An 18402-nucleotide genomic window follows, 5' to 3' on the forward strand; every position below is an offset into this window, starting at 1 on the left:
GAAAAGAGGGACAAGGCAGATGCCAAAAGTGAGAAAAAAGGAAGAGGAAGCAGATAGGGAAGAGCCAGATAAGAAGTGGATAAGGGGGGCAGCTAGGTGGCACAGTGGATAGAGCACAGGCCCTGGAGTCAGGAGGACCTGAGTTCAAATCCGGCCTCACGGCCTCAGACACTTAACACTTACTAGCTGTGTGACCCTGAGCAAGTCACTTAACCCCAATTGCCTCACTAAAAAAAAAAAGTGGATAAGGGGTAGGAGTAGGGGGTGGAAGAAAAGTGTTCAAGGAAGAGAAGTAGACACAGGAGATTTAGGAGAAGTAGAGAGAAGGAAGAGCCTTAGGGGAAAGATCTGAGGGGAAGAGAGAAAGGACTAAGTGCAGGGGGTGGGGGGAAAAGAATTGGAGGGGAAGGTGGGAGGAGTGGGATGTGGGGGAGGATAAGATCCAAAGCAGGAGTAGAAAGGGAATCAAGCGAGGAAGGTGAGCAGGATGAGGATTTGGAAGGAGCACAGGGAAGAGGAACTGTAGATAAAAGTGGAGGTTATAGTGAATGGATGAAGAGCTGGTGAGGGAGGTGGAGAGAAAGAGAGGGAAGAAGAAAAAAGAAGAATTGAAGAAAATGATATAAAGAAAGAAAAAACAGGGAAAATATTTGGAGGGAAAGAGAAAGGAAGAGAAAATAGGAAGAAGAGTTGGAGGAAGTAGGAAGAGAGGAAAAAATTGGATGGAGAGATGGAGGGAAAGAAAAAGGAAGTTAAAACAGGAAGAAGAGCAGGTGGGAATAAAGAAAGGAAGAGAAAAAAGAAGAGTTGGAGGTGGAAGGATAAGGAATGATGAGCGGATGACAAAGTGGGAAAGGCATTCAATCAGGAGGGTAGGGAGTCATTGTGGAGAGGAAGGAGAGAGTGAAGAGGAATTAGGGAAAGGAAGAGTAGCAAGAGAGGGATGTAGAGCAAAAGGCAAGCAAACTCAGAAGCAATTGAAAGAGCTAAGATGGATAGAGCACTGGCCCTGTGTTCAGGAGGACCTGAGTTCAAATCTGGCCTCAGACCCTTGACACTAGCTGTGTGACCCTGGGCAAGTCACTTAACCCCTATTGCCTCCAAAAAAAGAAAAATCTATGAAAAAGGGCTAAGAAATGAAGGGGGAGAAAAGGACTAGGTGAAGGGGAGGAGGAGGACAGTCAAAAGAAGAAAAAGAAAAGGTAGGAACAAACCCAGGAACACAGAGGAAGGGAAGAAGATCAGACAGGAGGAAAGCAGACTTGGAGAATGGGTAAAAGAAAGGCTAAGAGATTCCTGTGGAGAGGAAATGAAGTCCTTCTCAATCAACACTGTCTGTGGGAATTCCTCTCACCAGTTCCCAGCCCATGCTGAGGAAATCAGCCTCGTGTGGCCGGCCACCAGAAGGAGAAGCTTCTGACAGATGTGGACACATGCTGTAAAGATCTCTTGACAAATGCAGGATCTCTCCGTGGATCTCTCTTCTGAGTGGGTGAGCTGACTGACCAGAGGGTGGACCCAAGCCCAGAGCTGGCAGTGACTAGAAAGAACACTTCTGGGGGCAGCTAGGTGGCACAGTGGATAGAGCACTGGCCCTGGAGTCAGGAGTACCTGAGTTCAAATCTGGCCTCAGACACTTGACACTTACTAGCTGTGTGACCCTGGGCAAGTCACTTAACCCCCATTGCCCCGTTAAAAAAAAGAAAGAAAGAAAGAAAGAAAGAAAGAAAGAAAGAAAGAAAGAAAGAAAGAAAGAACACTTCCTGGTTTTACTCATTATACCCTTATAGCAGACCCAGAGCTAAACACTGGCCTATGGGCTCTGTCTTCTCTGAAGTGGAACTTGTTCCTCCTTGCTCTGTTGATGGAAGTGCTGGCAAGTGGGGTTAAAAGTCAAGCTTTCTCCCTGGGAAGTGTGGCCCGTCCCATTCCTGGTTGTGTGCGTCTGCTTTATTTGGATACTCTCAGCCTGTCCACACTTGGCATGTTGGGGTCCCAGGCTCCACCCTTGAGCAGAGTAACCTCTGGGGTGGAAAAGACCAGCTTCAGCTGGGATTTCAGTCCCCTTTCCCTGGGCTGCCAGAGCTCTTTCTCTTCTGGCTCACTTCACCCGGCCTGCTCCCAGTTCTCTTCTTCTCTCTCATGCATGTGCTGCTTTTCATGGGATTGTGGTGTATCCAGAGTCAACACTTCAGTGATATTTGGCCGCCAAGCCAAAGAAACCTTTGAACAAAGGTCTGCCTTACTCCAGGTTAAGTGCTGTGAGCCACCAGAAGCCTGGAAGACCGGTATTCTTGGATGAAAGGGTCCATGGCCAGGAGTGAGATGTAAGAAGACTGGAAATGAAGGAGGGATCTGGAGAAGGCTGGGCTTTGAATGCCAAACAGAATATTTTGTGTTTGTTTGTCCCTGGAAGCAATAGGGAACCCCTGGAGGTTGTTGAAGAAGAGGGTTCTGTGGTTGGACCAATATTTTAGGAAAATCCATTTTTCTGTTGGATGGAGGATGGATGGACTGGAGTGAGCAGAGACTTGAGGCAGGAAGACTCCCCCCACTCAGTTAGTCATTGGAATAGTTCAGTTGGGGGGTGGGGGCAGTGTGAGAGGAGAGGAAGGGCTCTAGACAAGAGAGTTTATGAAGGTAAATTCAACAGGTAAATCAAATTTGATTGGTCCTGAGGAATGAAAATTGTAATTCAGGACTGGAGATGGATGTATGTGGTGCTAGTTTTTTAAGATATAGATTGATTACATATATGTACACACACACACATATATATGTATGTATGTATGTATGTATATATATATATATATATATATATGAGAGAGAGAGAGAGTCTGATTAGCTTTGGTTGAGGGAAAAATTCTAAATACATCACTAATGGATTGTTTTCCTAACATGAAAACCAATGCTCCCAGAGAATTCTGATGGCTTTGCAGAACCAGGAATCTCAGTCCATAGAGGGGGCAGCCATGGTGGGAAGAGGAATGGAAGCCGTATTACATTAGGCTTGTTCAATGGAATTGTCAGAGAATAGAAGGGATTTGGGCTCCATACAGACCCAATTCTACTTAGCCTCCCCTCTCCAGAGTAGAACAAAGTTCAAGGGGTGAGAACTTGAACAGCAGCCTCTGGGAGTGGGGGGTTAACTTTCAGAAACGCTTCACTCCTTTCTTAACCCCTTACAATGTGGTTTCTGACCTCATCAGCGCACCCTCACTGCTCTCTCCAAAGTAACCAATGATCTCTTGGAGGGCAGATTCCATGATCTTTTCTCGGTGCTCATTCTCCTTGGTCTCTGCAGCCTGGCCACTCTCTCCTCCAGGATACTCTGCTCTCTAGGTTGGGGACACCACTCTCCTGCTTCTCCTCCTACCTCTCTAACCACTCCTCTCTCTCCTTGGCTGCATCTTCATCCAGCTCATGGCCTCTGACTAGAGGTGCCCCCACGTTTGTTCTAGGGCCTTTTCTTCTTTCCTCTACACTACTTCACTTGGTGGCATCATCAGCTCCCATGGATTGAATTACAATTTTTTTTTTTATGATTCTCAAATCCATCTCTCCTGCCCCAACCTCTCTGCTGACCTCCAGTGTCACATTTCTTCTTCCTTTCAGACATCCTGCATGTCCAGTAGACATCTGAAACTAAATAGGTCCCAAGCAGAACTCATTATCTTCCTTCCTTCCTTCCTTCCTTCCTTCCTTCCTTCCTTCCTTCCTTCCTTCCTTCCTTCCTTCCTTCCTTCCTTCCTTCCTTCCTTTCTTTCTTTCTTTCTTTCTTTCTTTCTTTCTTTCTTTCTTTCTTTCTTTCTTTCGTGAGACAATTGGGGTTAAGTGACTTGTCCAGGGTCACACAGCTAGTAAGTGTTAAGTGTCTGAGACTGGATTTGAATTCAGGTCCTCCTGAATCCAGGGCCGGTGCTCTATCCACTGCACCACCTAGCTGCCCCTATTATCTTTCCCTCTAAAACCTCCCAACTTCCTTCCTTCCTTCCTGGTGTAGAGGGCAGCACCATTCTCCCAACCAGGATCCCACCCCCTATCTCTAGTCCTGTATCTAAGCTGTCATCAAAGCCTATGAACTTCACTTCTACAACATCTCTCAAACACTCCCCCTTTTCTCCTTGCTGGTTCAGGCCTTCATCACCCCAATTCTGGACTATTACAATAAATGCTGGGGGCTCTGCCTGCCTCAAGTTACTCCCCACTTCAGTCCATAGATATAGAAATATACACTATATATATATATTTTTTTTTGACTCAGTTTCCTCATCTGTAAAATGAGCTGGGAAGGAAATGGCAAATCACTAAAGTATCTGTGCCAAGAAAACTCCAAATAGAGTCGTGAAGAGTGGGACACAACTACCTAACCAAAAAAAAATGTCTATTGACTTATTGAGACAACATGCAAACAATTATGTGCAAACCAAATACACACAAGATAAAATGGAGATAATTGACAAAGGAAAAGGCCAGGGACTTTACCTGATGAAGTTCCTCATAGGTTAGGAACAAGAACTTCTCCTCCTCTCTCATGGGCAGCCATTGTTTGATGTGGTCAAACCAGGATCCATACATCACTAGAAGAGAATTGGGAAGGAGAGTTGGGAGCTGAGGTCACTCCTGCTTCACAGACTAATAGGGTGCTGCTCGCTCTGCTCTGAAGGGTGGTCAGATGGGTGTCCAGGACAGAGAGGTAAGTTCTGCCTTATAGGACATAGAGTTAGGGTCAGGGCGTGATTCCCAGACACAGAGAAATGTCTCCCAAAAGAAGGCTGGCTGGGAGAAGAGCCAGGAACACAAGCACAGGGCCAGGTGCTGGCCTCAGCCTGAGGACTTTCAGCAAGGATGTGAGGGATATGTTAGGTTGGGGAACTTGAAGGCTTTCCATTTCAGTCCAGGCCCTGAGTGGGAAGAGCAGTGGTCTTAGATTCAGAAGACCTGGCCTCCAATATGGCCCAATCCACAGATTTCTTGGCCATGGAAGCTTGGGAAAGTCACTTCCCAAGTCTGGATGCCCATCCCTCTTCTCCAACATGAGGGAGATAGTTCTTGCCCTGTCTCTGTCCCTGAGCTGCCAGGAAGAATGTGTCTCTCCTCAAGTGGAAGGGCACAAGTAAAATGGGTTTTTCTTATGATTCCAGGGAGCATGAGGAGGAAGAAGAGAAAGGGGAGAAGGATGGGGAGTATGGTGTGATTCCACCATTCCTCCCTCACTCACCATTTTCCTGCAGGAACCCCTCAAAGAAATGTTCAAAAGTTAACCATGAAGGGGAATTGAGAAACTGATTGTTGAAATGGTAAAACGATACAATGACATCCTTTGGATTTCTGGCAACATAAATCATCTGAAAGAGAAATTGGAAACAGAAGAAGGAAAAGGAGAATCCAGAGCATATCTGAAGAAAGACTAAAACCCAGAAGTGCCAAAGTATCTTTGAAGCAGTGTTGATATCACTTGGAAGGTTGCCTGCACTGAAATAGTCCAGATACAACTTAGTCACAGAGGTTTTTCTATTTTCTTAAAGGAATTATGGAAACCATTTTTGTTAAAGAAAAAGACAAAATAAACATTGACAAACCAGTTCAGGACACTGGTTCATTCTAACTTGAATTTTAATAGCATAATTTCCTGCCAGATGTGTAATGTGCAGGACACCCCTGAAGCATGTCTGTTGTGATATCATGTGGCTCTTGTGAAGTCTTATAGCCATTATATTGTTGGTTTTTTTGCAGGGCAATGAGGGTCAAGTGTCTTGCCCAGGGTCACACAGCTAATAAGTGTCAAGTGTCTGAGGCCAAATTTGAACTCAGGTCCTCTTGAATCCAAGGCTGTTGCTTTATCAACTGTGCCACCTAGCTGCCCCCAAATGGCAATTTTCTTTTTTCTTTGTTCTATTTTTCATTTATTTGTTTATTTTGGTGAGTTAATCAGGGTTAAGTGACTTGCCCAAGGTCGCACAGCTAGTAAGTGTCAAGTGTCTGAGGCCAGATTTGAACTCAGGCCCTCCTGAATCCAGGGTGCATGCTTTATCCACTGTACCACCTAACTGCCCCCCATTAGATTGTTGATGTGGAAATTATCCAGACTGTTCACTGTTCCTTCTGAAGAACTGACTGAAGTGTTTTTTTCAGCCAAGGAGTTGAAATGGGCTGAGTCTTCTTGCATAAACTGTGCCTTCATTCATTTGTTACAAAAATGAAGTGACTTGTACTAACTAGGAGACATAATGCATTTTTTTTTCTATTTTTTTTTTTTTTGCAGGGCAATGGGGGTTAAGTTACTTGCCCAGGGTCACACAGCTAGTAAGTGTCAAGTGTCTGAGGCTGGATTTGAACTCAGGTACTCCTGAATCCAGGGCCGGTGCTTTATCCACTGCGCCACCTAGCCACCCCCAACATAATGCATTTTGAAATTGGATTGGAGAAGAGACTGGTATAGAGTTAAACATTTCCAGGAAGACCACAAAGAATTTTCTTAACTATCTGCTTGTTGGGTTTCTCATTTTAACGTGACATAGTTATCTGCAAAGAACTTTGATCATCATATTAAGGTTATTTTTTGTCACTGGGGTATGAATAAAACTAGGATTTTCAGAAAAAGAAAGAATACTCACTATTTTTGTTATTGTTCAGTTGTTTCAGTCACATCTAACCCCATTTGGGGTTTTCTTGCTGAAGACACTGGTGTGGTTTGCCATTTCCTTCTCCAGCTAATTTTACTGATGAGGAAACTGAGGCAAACAGGGTGAAGTGACTTGCCCAGGGTCACACAGCTAGGAAGTTTCTGAGGCCAGTTCTGAACTCACAAAGATGAATCTTCATCACCCCAGGCCTGGAACTCTATCCACTGTGCCACTCATTCACTATGTGTCACTCATCATCTCCTTTCTTTGTCCATGTCCGTCCCCCATGTGTCTGCCTTGCCCTGTTCTTCTTCTCAATTCTGGTCAGACCCCCACATGACTCACCTTAACTCCTTATGTTCCCCGTCCTACTCTTGCTTCTCTGGGCAAATTCACATTACATAAAAATCCCTTTACATAGATGTCTGTGGAAAGGCCACAGAGATGTAATACTCACTATCACATTCCCCACAAATGGCCTCCCACCTTCTACCTGAAGGTTGCCAGGCAAGGAGACTCCACCATTCCATTCTGTGACATCTCCCGTTGTTAGGAAGTAGTTGCTGACATCTAGCCTCCATTGGACAGTTTGTAACTTGCCTCCATTTCTGGCTTTCTTCTTTGAGGCCAGGCATAAGGAACCTAACCCCTTTACCACATGATAGCTCTTTAGATACTTAAAGAAAAACTGTTGTACCTCTCTTGAGCTCCTCCCTACTATTCCTCATCCTCCTACTCGGTCTCCTCAATTCTGCCAAATTTACCTTTATCCCATTCTATCTCTGGCCATCTTCCAAATCCCTCCAAACCACCTTCATGCTTCCATCTTCTCTTTCCCCTTCTCCTTTATCTCATGTCCTTCTCTCACTTTGTTCTAAGAGTAACTCCATCCTGGTTTGAGAGGGCTAACTCACCCAAAGAACTGGAGGCTAATAGCAAATCTTGTAAAATTGAGAGATTCATTAGGAGAGAGGAATACATGGCTGGGAGGCAGAGCCATGATGGAGATAGCCTCTCTGAATAGGAGAAGAGTTGACCTTATATATAGTTTACAGACAAAGAAAGCTCCATGCCAAGTGAAGAGATTGCAAAATAACTGAGAGGGGGTGTTTGGGGGTTAAGTGAGGGGTTATCTGTTACACATCCTGCTGATGTGCAAGAACTCCACATTTCAAACATGGAGCTTGCGTATCATCTTTGTTCCTTGCAGACCTTGGTACCCTTATTGGTGTTTATACCATAGATGGAACTGTCTCCATCTTTGGGTTGGGTCATATCTTGGAGCAAATATCAAGATGCTCCAGGAGGCTCTAACCGCATCCTTATCCACCCAGTGGTTTATATAATTCAGCTCTTCCTTATGAGGGGAGAGGGCCCTTTCATGCTATGGAACTGAAAACAAAAACAATCAGGCCAGCCATGCCAGCATAGCTCTCAATGCCATTCTGCTATTTCTGATCCTGTCCCTCCCGCCCTGCCCCCCAAAATTGTTCTCCACAGGTCCTTTGCCCTTGAGTATCAGATCTAGAAGTGAGCAGTGACATGGTCAGAGGGGACCATTGGGAAGATGACTAGGATAGAGTGTAGAGGATGGGCAGCAGAGACAGTCCTCTGTCTGCTGCCTCCTTTCCCTGAACTCCTGTGGAGTAAGAAGCAGGAATACAGCCCCAGCTCCTTTCTATCCCAGCCTCTCTCCAATCCCCAGTCACCTGTTTCTTTCACTTTTAATCAGGGGCCTCCTCATGTGCTTACCTTGGCCTTGCTGGTGAAATAGGACTTAGGGAAGAGCTGTACTGGGAGATGGGAAGAGAAGAGCCGTGGGTCTGACTTATTCTTGACCATTTCAATGCCATTTTTCATTTCTATCCAAGGAGAACGTTTCCAGCAAGGGACAGACTTGACCCAAGTGGGGTCTCCTTTTGAGTAGATCAGGCTAAGAATATCTATTATCCAGTGGGTACCTGCAGGGAATAAAAAGGAGGGAGGGATCTCATGAACATTTCATTCACAGAATCACAGCTTCTCAGAGGTAGGAGATGTCCCAGGGGTGTCAATGAAGCCCATATTGGAACAAGTCAATGGAAGGCTTCCCAGGAGGGAAGGAAGGAAGAATGCTCCATGTCACTCGGGACAGTGCTATTTGTCGAAAACCTGTCCCTGCCATGGAGCTCAGCTTTGCCTGAATAATGGAGTGGCCACACCAAAGAGTATCCATTCATTCCACAAGTGTTTGCCAGGCACTTAGCAGATGCCAGGCAATGTGGTGAATGCCCAATATAAAAAAGAAGGCAAAAACACAGGCGCTTCTCTCAGAACTCACAGGACATGCAAATCACTCAGTCTATATAAGAAGAATGCAGACTGGATGGGAGGGAATCTTAGAGAGGAGGGCATGGATTGGAGCCATCTTGCAGGAAGCTGGGACTGTAAGAGGCAGAAGTGAGGAGGGGAAGCCTTGCAGGCATAGGGGACACCGCCAGTGTTAAGGCAAGGCTGTACTGTGCTCAGACCTGGGAGACATTGATATGGGTCCCTGACTTCATGTTGCTCACCATCATGGGTTAGGGTGTCCGTGGGATAAGATTCTGTGAAACCTAGCCAAGTACTAGACCTGCATGGAAGCATGCATGAGAGAGACATCATTCATCGATAAGACTGATGGGATAAAGCAGAGATTCTTGGGCCATCATGGTTGGGTAGAACTTCACCAGAGAGATGGGCATGGGAAGGGCCTTCTGGGCTTAGGGAACAGCATAATTAGAGGCATGGAAGGAGGGCAGCAGGGAGCATTTCTAGGCTTGGGGGAGCAGATGAGCTTAGCTATGTTCTAGCATATATATCTGGGGAAGTTGTAGTGCCCCTCTGCCCTGTGGGTCTCAGGACTTGAGTTCTAATCCCAGATCTACCACTTCCTCCAAGCTGGGCCATATTGAACAGGTCTTGTAGTGTTGTAGTCAATGAACCGTGGGACTGGAAGTCAAGAAGACCTGGTTTTGAATCTTGTCCCATCTGGAATCCTCTATTCAACTATAAACTCTCACCTGGGTTTTCAATCCCTCTATGACCTAGTCCCTTCCTACCTTTCCAGTCATTTTACACCTGACTCTTTTTACATGACTACCAGTAACAGTGAACTACTTGCTGTTTCTTGAACATGACCCTTCATCATTGTTATGGGCCTGAGGTATCTCAGAAGTTTTCTGGGGGAACTCAGAGAACTTCCTCCTTGAGAAGCTAAACCAAAGGACAGACACACCTAAAGAAGCAAGGGAGATAAAGGGCACCTGCTCAGGACTGAAATAACTCCAGAAGTCAGCACCACCACCTTTCATTCCAGTCTCCTCCACTAATGAGAGATAATCCCATCAGGTGTGACTACTGCCTCAGTGGTGCCTAGGGGACAGAGATAACTCCAGAAATCAGAACCATTTCTCCCAACCTATCCCCAATAAGGAAGTGGTGCTGTGTTTTTCCTGCCTGTCTCTGATCTGGTTTTTCCTCTAAGAGATGTTATGAAAATATAATTTCTCTGATCTGTTTTTTCTGTAGGAGACAGGCATAAAAACAAAAAAGGCGATTCCATAAAGGAAAGCACCATATAAATGCTGACTATTATTGTTTCTTTAATTGTATGTTATTATTCCATACTTGATAGCTTTGTACTGAGTTTTAGATGTGATTGGTATAAAATATCAAAAGTGATTATACAAATATTTTTCTGCATAATTTGGAAATACATTAAGCTGAATTGATGTCATCTAAATGATAATGTTTTATCATGTTTTAAAATATGATTTTGTGTATTATTTCTAAATTCTCTTATATTGTGATATTTAGGAAATCATTCTATCAGAAATTAGGTTAAGATAATTTCTTTTTTTATATAGATCCTGTTAGGTTATGAATTGAGCTATTAAAATGTGACAAAATATTTAACTGAAAATTTAAATATTTAATGGGTAAATTTTGCTTCAATACTACTACTACTAATTTACCTTGGTGGTGGGGGGAGGAGTTGCACAGACCCTTTAAAATATTCTTATCTGTGAGATCCCTTGAGACATTACACTCAGGCAGGAGCATAAGATGTTATCAACACTGTTGAATGTTGTAAAATTAAATGGTACAGAAAGTTTAAGAATCTAGAACAAAGAACATAGGATTCCCTCTCCTATTCTTTGTCAAAAGGGAAGATTGTGGGAATTTACAAGCTTACTACAATAAAGAGTAAATTTAAGGAATAGACAGAGGACACAGGTGGGAATTGATTAAGAAGGGATGGTATCTGCAAAGCATTGATTGTTTATCTTTGTGTGTGTGGGGGGGCAGTCAGGGTTGGAGGGCATGCCCAGGATTATGCAACTGGGGAGTGTCTTATGTCTGAGGCCAAATTGGGGCTTGGGTCCTCAGCGGGTGCTTTGTCCACTGTGTCACCTAGCATGATGACATCTTTAAAATAAAATTAAGGGGTGATAGAATTGCACTGGAAGAAAGAGAAAGGGAGAGGGGGAATAGAGGCAAATTATCTCACATAAAAGAAGCAAGAAAAAGCTTATGGAGTAGAGGGGAAGAAGGAGGAGGAGCAGGGGAGTGAATGACCCTTACTTTCATCAGAATAACACACATACAAGTAGGTATAGTAATATTTTGCTCTGTGGGGAAATGGGAGGGGAAGGGGATGGGGGGAAGGGTGAAGAAAGGGAGGGCAGATTGGGGGAGGGGTAATGAAAAGCAAAACATTTTTGAGGAGGGATAGGGTAAAAGAAGATAGAAAATAGAGTAAATGTGGGGAGCAAATAGAATGGAGGGAAACAGTTGACAATAGTAACTGAGAAAAAATTTGAAGCAGAGGCAAGAGCAATGTAAGATGATGATGGTGGTGGTGGTGGTGTTTACTTTGCTGGGCTATTGTGAAGAAAATTCTTGATCAGATATAAGGTACTATATAAATGTTAGCTATTGTTATTGCAATAATCAACCTCATGGGTATTTTGCGAGGAAATCTCCTTTTAAAGTTCTATATAAATGTAGTTTACTATAAAAAAAAGATGAGCAGTATGCTATCACAAAACCTGGAAAGGCTTACACGAACTAATGCAAAGTGAATTGTACTGTATACAGAATAACAGCAATAGTGGGGGATGATCTGCTGGGAAGCATGTGGTTATTTTCTTTTATGTGAGATACTTTACCCCATTCCACCTCTCCCTTTCCCTTTCTCCCAGTGCATTCCTCTCAGTTAGAAATCAATCAGATGACCTAATCTTGTATCCTGGTTTATATCCTGTTATTTGTTTGTTTTTGATGCATAAAAATCTGCCTTCCCTTGTATTCAGTCTATAGTTCCAAAGCTGAAGGAGGCCTGGTGCCAATCTGTTATGCAATTGGTATGCATTGCTTAATAAATCAATATGCTCAGAAGCTCAAACCCTTATTTCCTTAGTTATTTCATCTTTCACCTGCCACAATATAAAAAAAAATTAACTTCACAAATAGAAGTTGGGGGAGGCTTGCTTAGAGAGCAAGTATTCTTTTAACAAAAGGATCGGAGGGGTCAGACTGGGCCACAAGCTCTATGATTCAAAAGTGGGATATGGAAACTAAAAACACTCATGGGATCCTGGGATGCACACAAGCAGGCAGAGCTTCCAGGAGGAGGGGACTGGTGAGCCCTCTGTTCTTCCCCCTGATCAAAGCTCATCTGGAGGGTTGGGTCCAGTTCTGGGCAGCATGGTATGAGAAGAACTGTAATAAACTGGAGAGTGTCTAGAGCATTGTGACAGATGAGTCTGTGATGTGTGAAGATCACTGGAATGATCTGGACATGTTTTGGCTTGGAAACAAAGCATTGTGGGGTGGGAAGGTGGGGGAACAAGAACTGTGTTCAAGTATTCAAAGAGCTTTAATGGGAAGGAAGGAAGGAAAACAAAGAGCATTTATTTAGCAGCTGCTATGTCCCAGGCACTGTGCTAAGTATGTTGTATATCTGCTTCTCATTTAATCCCCACAACAACGTGGGAAGCAGGCGCTAGTAACTGAATCTGACTGCTGAGGAAACTGAGGGAGATAGAGTAAGTTAGCTGCCCAGGGTCACTTAGGAAGTATCTGCGGCCAGATTTGACCTTCGATTTTCCTAACTCTGGGTCCTCCGCACCTAGAGCCAACACGTGGCTGATAGTCCTAGGTCTCTGTTCTCCTTTCTTTTCTTTCCTACTTGAAGTGAAAGCATACTGGAGACAGTGATGGCCTTAAGAGGGCTGGGAGATTGAGTCAACATTTTCCTCAAGTCCGGGAGTTGAGATCACACCCGTATAGGATTTTTCTGGAAGTTAGTAAGGAGGGGGATCCTGAGCAGCTTTTCTGACCTAGAACAGTGGAAAGAGGCCAGAAAGAACATGCTCTCTTTGGCCTCAGAAGGCAGAGCCAAGAACATTGAGGGGATGTTGCCGAGAGAAAAAGCTAGGCTTGTTATCAGTGAAAAACAAACAACCCCCCCCAACTTCTTAACTTGATTGGTCAAGAAGGAGAATGGCCACCTGTCCTCTGGAGGCTCCCTTATCGAGTTGGGTAGAGTGGGGACTTCTCTCCTGTAGAGGTTAGATTCGGGGTCGCTAAGGCATCTTCTAACTCTCACTTTGGGTGGTTCTGGTGTTGCTAATTTGGGGAGTATCTAGGAGCTGTGCAATAGGGTCACTTCTGTGATCACTAAGAAAAGCTCAGAGGGCAGCAGTTTAGAATAAGACATCTGGAGGCTTTCCAGGGGCCCCAAGAGCTATCCAGAATCAGGGTTGAGGACTCTCACCCTTGGTAGCATCCTGGTCTCATGGATGGGGACTGCATATTGGTAATGGGGGAAACAGTATGGGAGACAAGCAATGGGATGGTGAGGCCACGTTTGGGAACTGGACGGCTTCCTCAAATGGAGAGCATTCTCATGTGCACTCTTTGCATGTCACTGTTCCCAGGAGTAATTCAGATGATGTGGGTCTCCATGGTATTTCCCTCCCAAAGGAATTGTGTTTGGATAACAGTGCTTTCTGCATCTGACTTCATCATCTGTGGCTTATTCTGAGCACTCTGAGTGGAATCCCAGACAGGAGCCATGCTCTGAGTTGTTTTCTTAGCCAACTCTACATTGTCATCTAAGGAGTCAGATAGCCATTGTTCAGGTAACATCCTGGAGAGGACACTGCCTGAGGAAGCCTTGAGATTGGAAGGCTGAGTCATGGGCTAGGCCAACAATAACAGCTGCTTCACAGTGGAGGGAACTGCTTCTGCAGAGGATGAGTTCCCCATCACCAGGGAGGTAAAGCTCTGACCAAACATCGTGTGTGTTCTCAGGAACGCTTCCTCATGGGGGAAGTGGCTTGAATGACCCCAACTTATTTCTTACTCAGAGTCTGTGATACTCCTGACAACCCCAGAGGAGGGAAGGAAGAGAAGAGTTAGAGAGAAGAGGGAGAGGAGAGCAAGGGTGATGAGGGAGCTTAAAGCAGTGAGACAGTATTATGCTCTAGAAGCAGGGGCCCTGGGTTGGAATCCTGCCTGGGCCAGAGTCTCTTCATTTCTGAGCTGGGGACAAGATTGGCCATGTGCACCAGAGGCTTGTTGGGAGAACAGAAGGTGCTTGGTGATCTTTAAACACACAGACAAATGGGAGAGTCATTCAGTTACTTGGAAGACTCTTCTGCTTCTTCTACAACTTTTGCTCCCATGTCTCCCTTGTTCCTAATCTTGTCCCATCCTTGTGATTCACCCCTCATTGTTCTGAAACTCAATGCTGCCCTTTTCTCCACTGCCTTCCCTTTGGTATAGCTCATCTGGCCTCTGGAAGAAGAACACAAATCTAGGCCCCATGGGGGTGTCCCAAACACCTCTTCTTTCAAATAGAATTCAGGATGCAATGGGAAGACCATGGTGGCTGAGTTACCGTTCCCTTCTACCTGGGTTTTGGGAGCCGTATGACCTCTGGTAAGTTCCTTCCCTCCTAGGGCCCAGGGATTCTCTTTGTACCTGGGCTCTTAACCTGGGGTCCATGGGCCTACAGAAGAGGCTGTAGAGAGGTTTCAGGGGATCGATACACTTGAGGGGGGAATTGCATCTTATTGAAACTTGGCACTTATTTCAATCATTTAATCATTTAAGAATCTCATTCTGATAAGGGGCCTATAGGCTTCATCAAACTGTCTACAAAGGAGGCCATGACACACCAAAGGTTAAGAATCTAGGTTCTCCCTCTCCTTCTCTCAGGTCTGAGGCCTGGGATGTGGAAGAACAGCAGAAAGCCCCCCTCTTCCGGCCCCCTTTCCCCTGTCTTGGTTCCTCACCCAACTCCTTACCTGACCTGGGGTAGCTCATTATAATGACGTCTTTGTCCCGAACCTTGAACTCATTCCACATTCTCTTGATTGCCTCCACATCATGGACTCGGGGGAAGAAGGGGATCCCTTTCACAAATGAGAATTTGTTTGGATTCTCCATGAAGGCTGACTTCTCATCTCTCTAGGATACTGCTCACTGCCCTTCTCCTGTTTCCTTGTCTCTGCCCAAGGTCCAGTGCCTTTCGGTGCCTGTTCAGTGCCCACAGAGGAGAGTGGACTCTGTAAGAAGCTGAGAAACCTGCAATGTCTGATGGTCAAAACAAATTAATCTGACTCCCTGAGGCCTTCTGGCAAGGCCTCTGAACAAGAACAGAGAGGACAAGAAAAACAAATATCAGGTTGTGATGAGGCACTTAAAACTGGCTGGAGGATTGTCTTGGAGAAGGAAAATGAAGTGTGGTCATTTTGGCTCCAGGGGCAGAGTGGAAGAGGAGCAGACACATTTCCCTGTGACCCCTTTTATGAATGATGGAAAATGCTCTCCACATCCAGAAAAAAAAAGAACTGTGGAATTAGGATGCAGATTGAACCATACTGGTTTTTTGGTTTTTTTCCTTTTTTGAGGGTTTTCCCTTTTGTTCTGATTCTTCTTTCACACTATGCAGAAATATGTTTAATGGAATTGTACATATATAACCTATATCAGATTGCTTTCTGTCTTGGGGAAGGCAGAGAGAAGGGAGGGAGGGAGAAAAATTTGGAACTAGAAATTTTATAAAACAAATGTTGTGGGGGCAGCTAGGTGGTGCAGTGGATAAAACACTGGCCCTGGATTCAGGAGGACCTGAGTTCAAATCTGGCCTCAGACACTTGACACTTACTAGCTGTATGACCCTGGGCAAGTCACTTAACCCTCATTGCCCTGCAAAAAAAACCAAAGAACAAAAACAAAACAAAACAAAATGTTGCATGGGGCAGCTAGGTGGCACAGTGGATAAAGCACCAGCCCTGGATTCAGGAGGACCTGAGTTCAAATCTAGTCCCAGACACTTGACACTTACTAGGTGTGTGACTCTGGGCAAGTCACTTAATCCTCATTGCCCTGCAAACAAAACAAAACAAACAAACAAAACAAACAAACAAAACAAAAACAAATGTTGAGGAGCAGCTAGGTGGTGCAGTGGATAAAGCTCTGGCCCTGGATTCAGCAAGACCTGAGTTCAAATTTGGCCTCAGACACTTGATACTTACTAGCTGTGTGACCCTGGGCAAGTCACTTAACCCTCATTGCCCTGCAAAAGAAAAAAAAATCAACAACAATGAATGTTGAAAACTATCTTTGCATGTAACTGGAAAATCATAAAATACTTTTATGATTTTTTTAAAAAGTGCCCCCCTTTTTCTCATTCTAGCTGATAGCCTTCCAACTTCTGGTCTATCAGAGAAGAGATATGAATCATGTGGCTGGGACCACGTGTCTTTATCAAAATCTCTTTCATGAAATATTCATCAGGTTCAAAGTGAAGTTGTTAGTCTCATGGATTGACCAGCATGTGAGAACTTCAATTTAATAGCTTTCAAGTCATTTAGATTAACTTTATAATGTTTCTGCTGTGAGGGCCAAAATTTGATATATGGAGCATTATTAGGGTGACTCACCTTAATATTGGGGTCCTGGAAATATGAGGGACTCTTTTAGATTTAATCTCCCCTTTGAACTTTCCTTTTTATATATTCCTTCCAGGCCAATAAGAAAAGGAGCCTCTGAGCTTTAGTTCACAAAGGGTCAGGTTTTATTACTTGGGAATTAATTAAACAACAAAAGGTGAAACCAATTAAGGAAATAAGGAAGTAAAAATACAAATAGATAGTCTTAACTCTAAGCTTATTTCATGCAATCCCGGAGTGTTTCCAATTAAGCTAGTTCAAAGGAATTTAGGATTAAACTCATCAACCCCAGTCAGTTTACCGTTGCTGGTAAGAAATGCAGTTGCCCAAACGGAGCAAAATGTGTGCCTCTGCCAGGTCCCTGAATGCCACCAGATTGATTTCCAGGCCAACAGAGTGCGAACTCTCAAACACACCCCACCTCCCGGAAGTTCCTTCCCTTCCATTCGCATTCTGTTTTTTCCTCCCCCAAAAGGGGAGGTCCTTCTCAGTAGCATACATAATCTCAGGGTGGGCCAGGTGTGGCCCCTCCCAAATGATTTAGCTAAAACTTTCGATATTAATCTTTACCATAAATAATTTTTACCACACTGCACCATATTCCTGAGGAGGTCATTTTAAAAAACCATCTGCTAGCTGTGCAGGCTGTGAATCAGACAGCTAAAAGCAGAAGAGGGAAGAGGAGTAACAGGAGGAAGATAAGGAGGCAGCACCCTGAGCAGATGGCAGTACAAGAGTTGTTGTTTGTCCTCTGTTGTCAAAGAGGACCATGACAGGTGTTATGACTGGCAATGCATTTGACTGAAGTGAGGAAGGGCTGTGCAAAGTCACCAGCCTCACTCTCCTCTAGAGTCATCTGGGCTCCAGGGGCAAGATATATTATTAGGATGACTGGAAATGGCTTGGGGTTATGACTTGCCCAGGGTCATACAGCTAGTAAGTGTCTGAGCTCAAATTTGAACTGAGGGCCTTCCAACTTCAGGACCAATGCTCCATCAACTGCACCACCTGGCTGCCCCCAAAAAGTATTAAAAGAGTAAGACTTTTTTTGATGTATGGGTTTGCCTGGTTGGCTGCTGCAGTCCCTTCCATCTCTCCCATTCTGTGGATGCTAGAGTTTTCTGAAGAAAGACTTGAGTTGAAGGAAGAGAAGCAGAAGGAGAAGTTTTATACAGGAGAAGGTTGTGAAAAAAACAAAGGGAAAAACAAGGAGCAGAAAGACTCAGTCTGAAGGTGGAAAAAGAAATGAGTCAAGGCTGTCACACATTTTGTCTTCAGAAGGACACCTGATGTCTGGAATATCTGAGCTGCTGGTGCCTGTATCTGTGTGGAACACTGCACTCAGTGAACCAGCATGTCAGGGAAGTTGCAAACCTTGGGGTGCTCCCACAGCCCCCCAATTGTCCCTGTTCTCTCCATTTTCTCTGGTCATGCTACCCAGGTTCATATTGTGCACACATTCCCTGGGACCTGTTCTCTTTTTTTAATTTTTAATTTTATTTGTGGTATATAATTAGATTTTATAAATATAGCAAACATATACAATATATACAAAGACACATATGACACATATAATGTAAATTTTCTATATTATCACATTTAGATATACCTAGATGTATTCTAATACATATAACTTAGTATTTTAATTCCTTAACATAACTTTTTTATAAATAATAAATACATACCAATTTATATAAATAATTTATGATGAATTTCTTTAAATATAATTACTATATAAATAATACCTAAATAACTCATAAATGCACAACATATAAATATATGTGTAT

The 18402-nt window shown here is 44.1% G+C and overlaps 1 protein-coding gene across 1 annotated transcript; it reads right to left on the minus strand.

The window, feature by feature from the left end:
* Positions 1 to 1813: 1813 nt before the first annotated feature.
* Positions 1814 to 15107, minus strand: LOC122748464 (sulfotransferase 2A1-like). The gene is made up of 6 exons (XM_043994095.1): positions 14966 to 15107; positions 8379 to 8587; positions 5222 to 5348; positions 4486 to 4580; positions 3202 to 3338; positions 1814 to 2024 (listed from the first exon to the last, which is right to left on the minus strand). Exons 1-6 carry the CDS (start codon positions 15105 to 15107, stop codon positions 1814 to 1816), a joined length of 921 nt encoding a protein of 306 aa, XP_043850030.1.
* Between the last annotated feature and the right edge of the window lie 3295 nt (positions 15108 to 18402).

This window comes from Dromiciops gliroides, chromosome 3 (assembly GCF_019393635.1).
Source record: "Dromiciops gliroides isolate mDroGli1 chromosome 3, mDroGli1.pri, whole genome shotgun sequence".
NCBI classification, from domain to species: domain Eukaryota; kingdom Metazoa; phylum Chordata; class Mammalia; order Microbiotheria; family Microbiotheriidae; genus Dromiciops; species Dromiciops gliroides.

What these genes read in the sequence shown, in the direction of transcription:
- LOC122748464 (XM_043994095.1), bottom strand. Translation starts at nt 15,107, where the DNA reads ATGGAGAATCCAAACAAATTCTCATTTGTGAAAGGGATCCCCTTCTTC. An exon ending in AATGAGCTACCCCAGGTCAG is followed by an intron (nt 8,588 to 14,965) that starts GTAAGGAGTTGG and finishes TATTCCCTGCAG; the next exon opens with GTACCCACTGGATAATAGAT. An exon ending in ATTTCACCAGCAAGGCCAAG is followed by an intron (nt 5,349 to 8,378) that starts GTAAGCACATGA and finishes TTTCTCTTTCAG; the next exon opens with ATGATTTATGTTGCCAGAAA.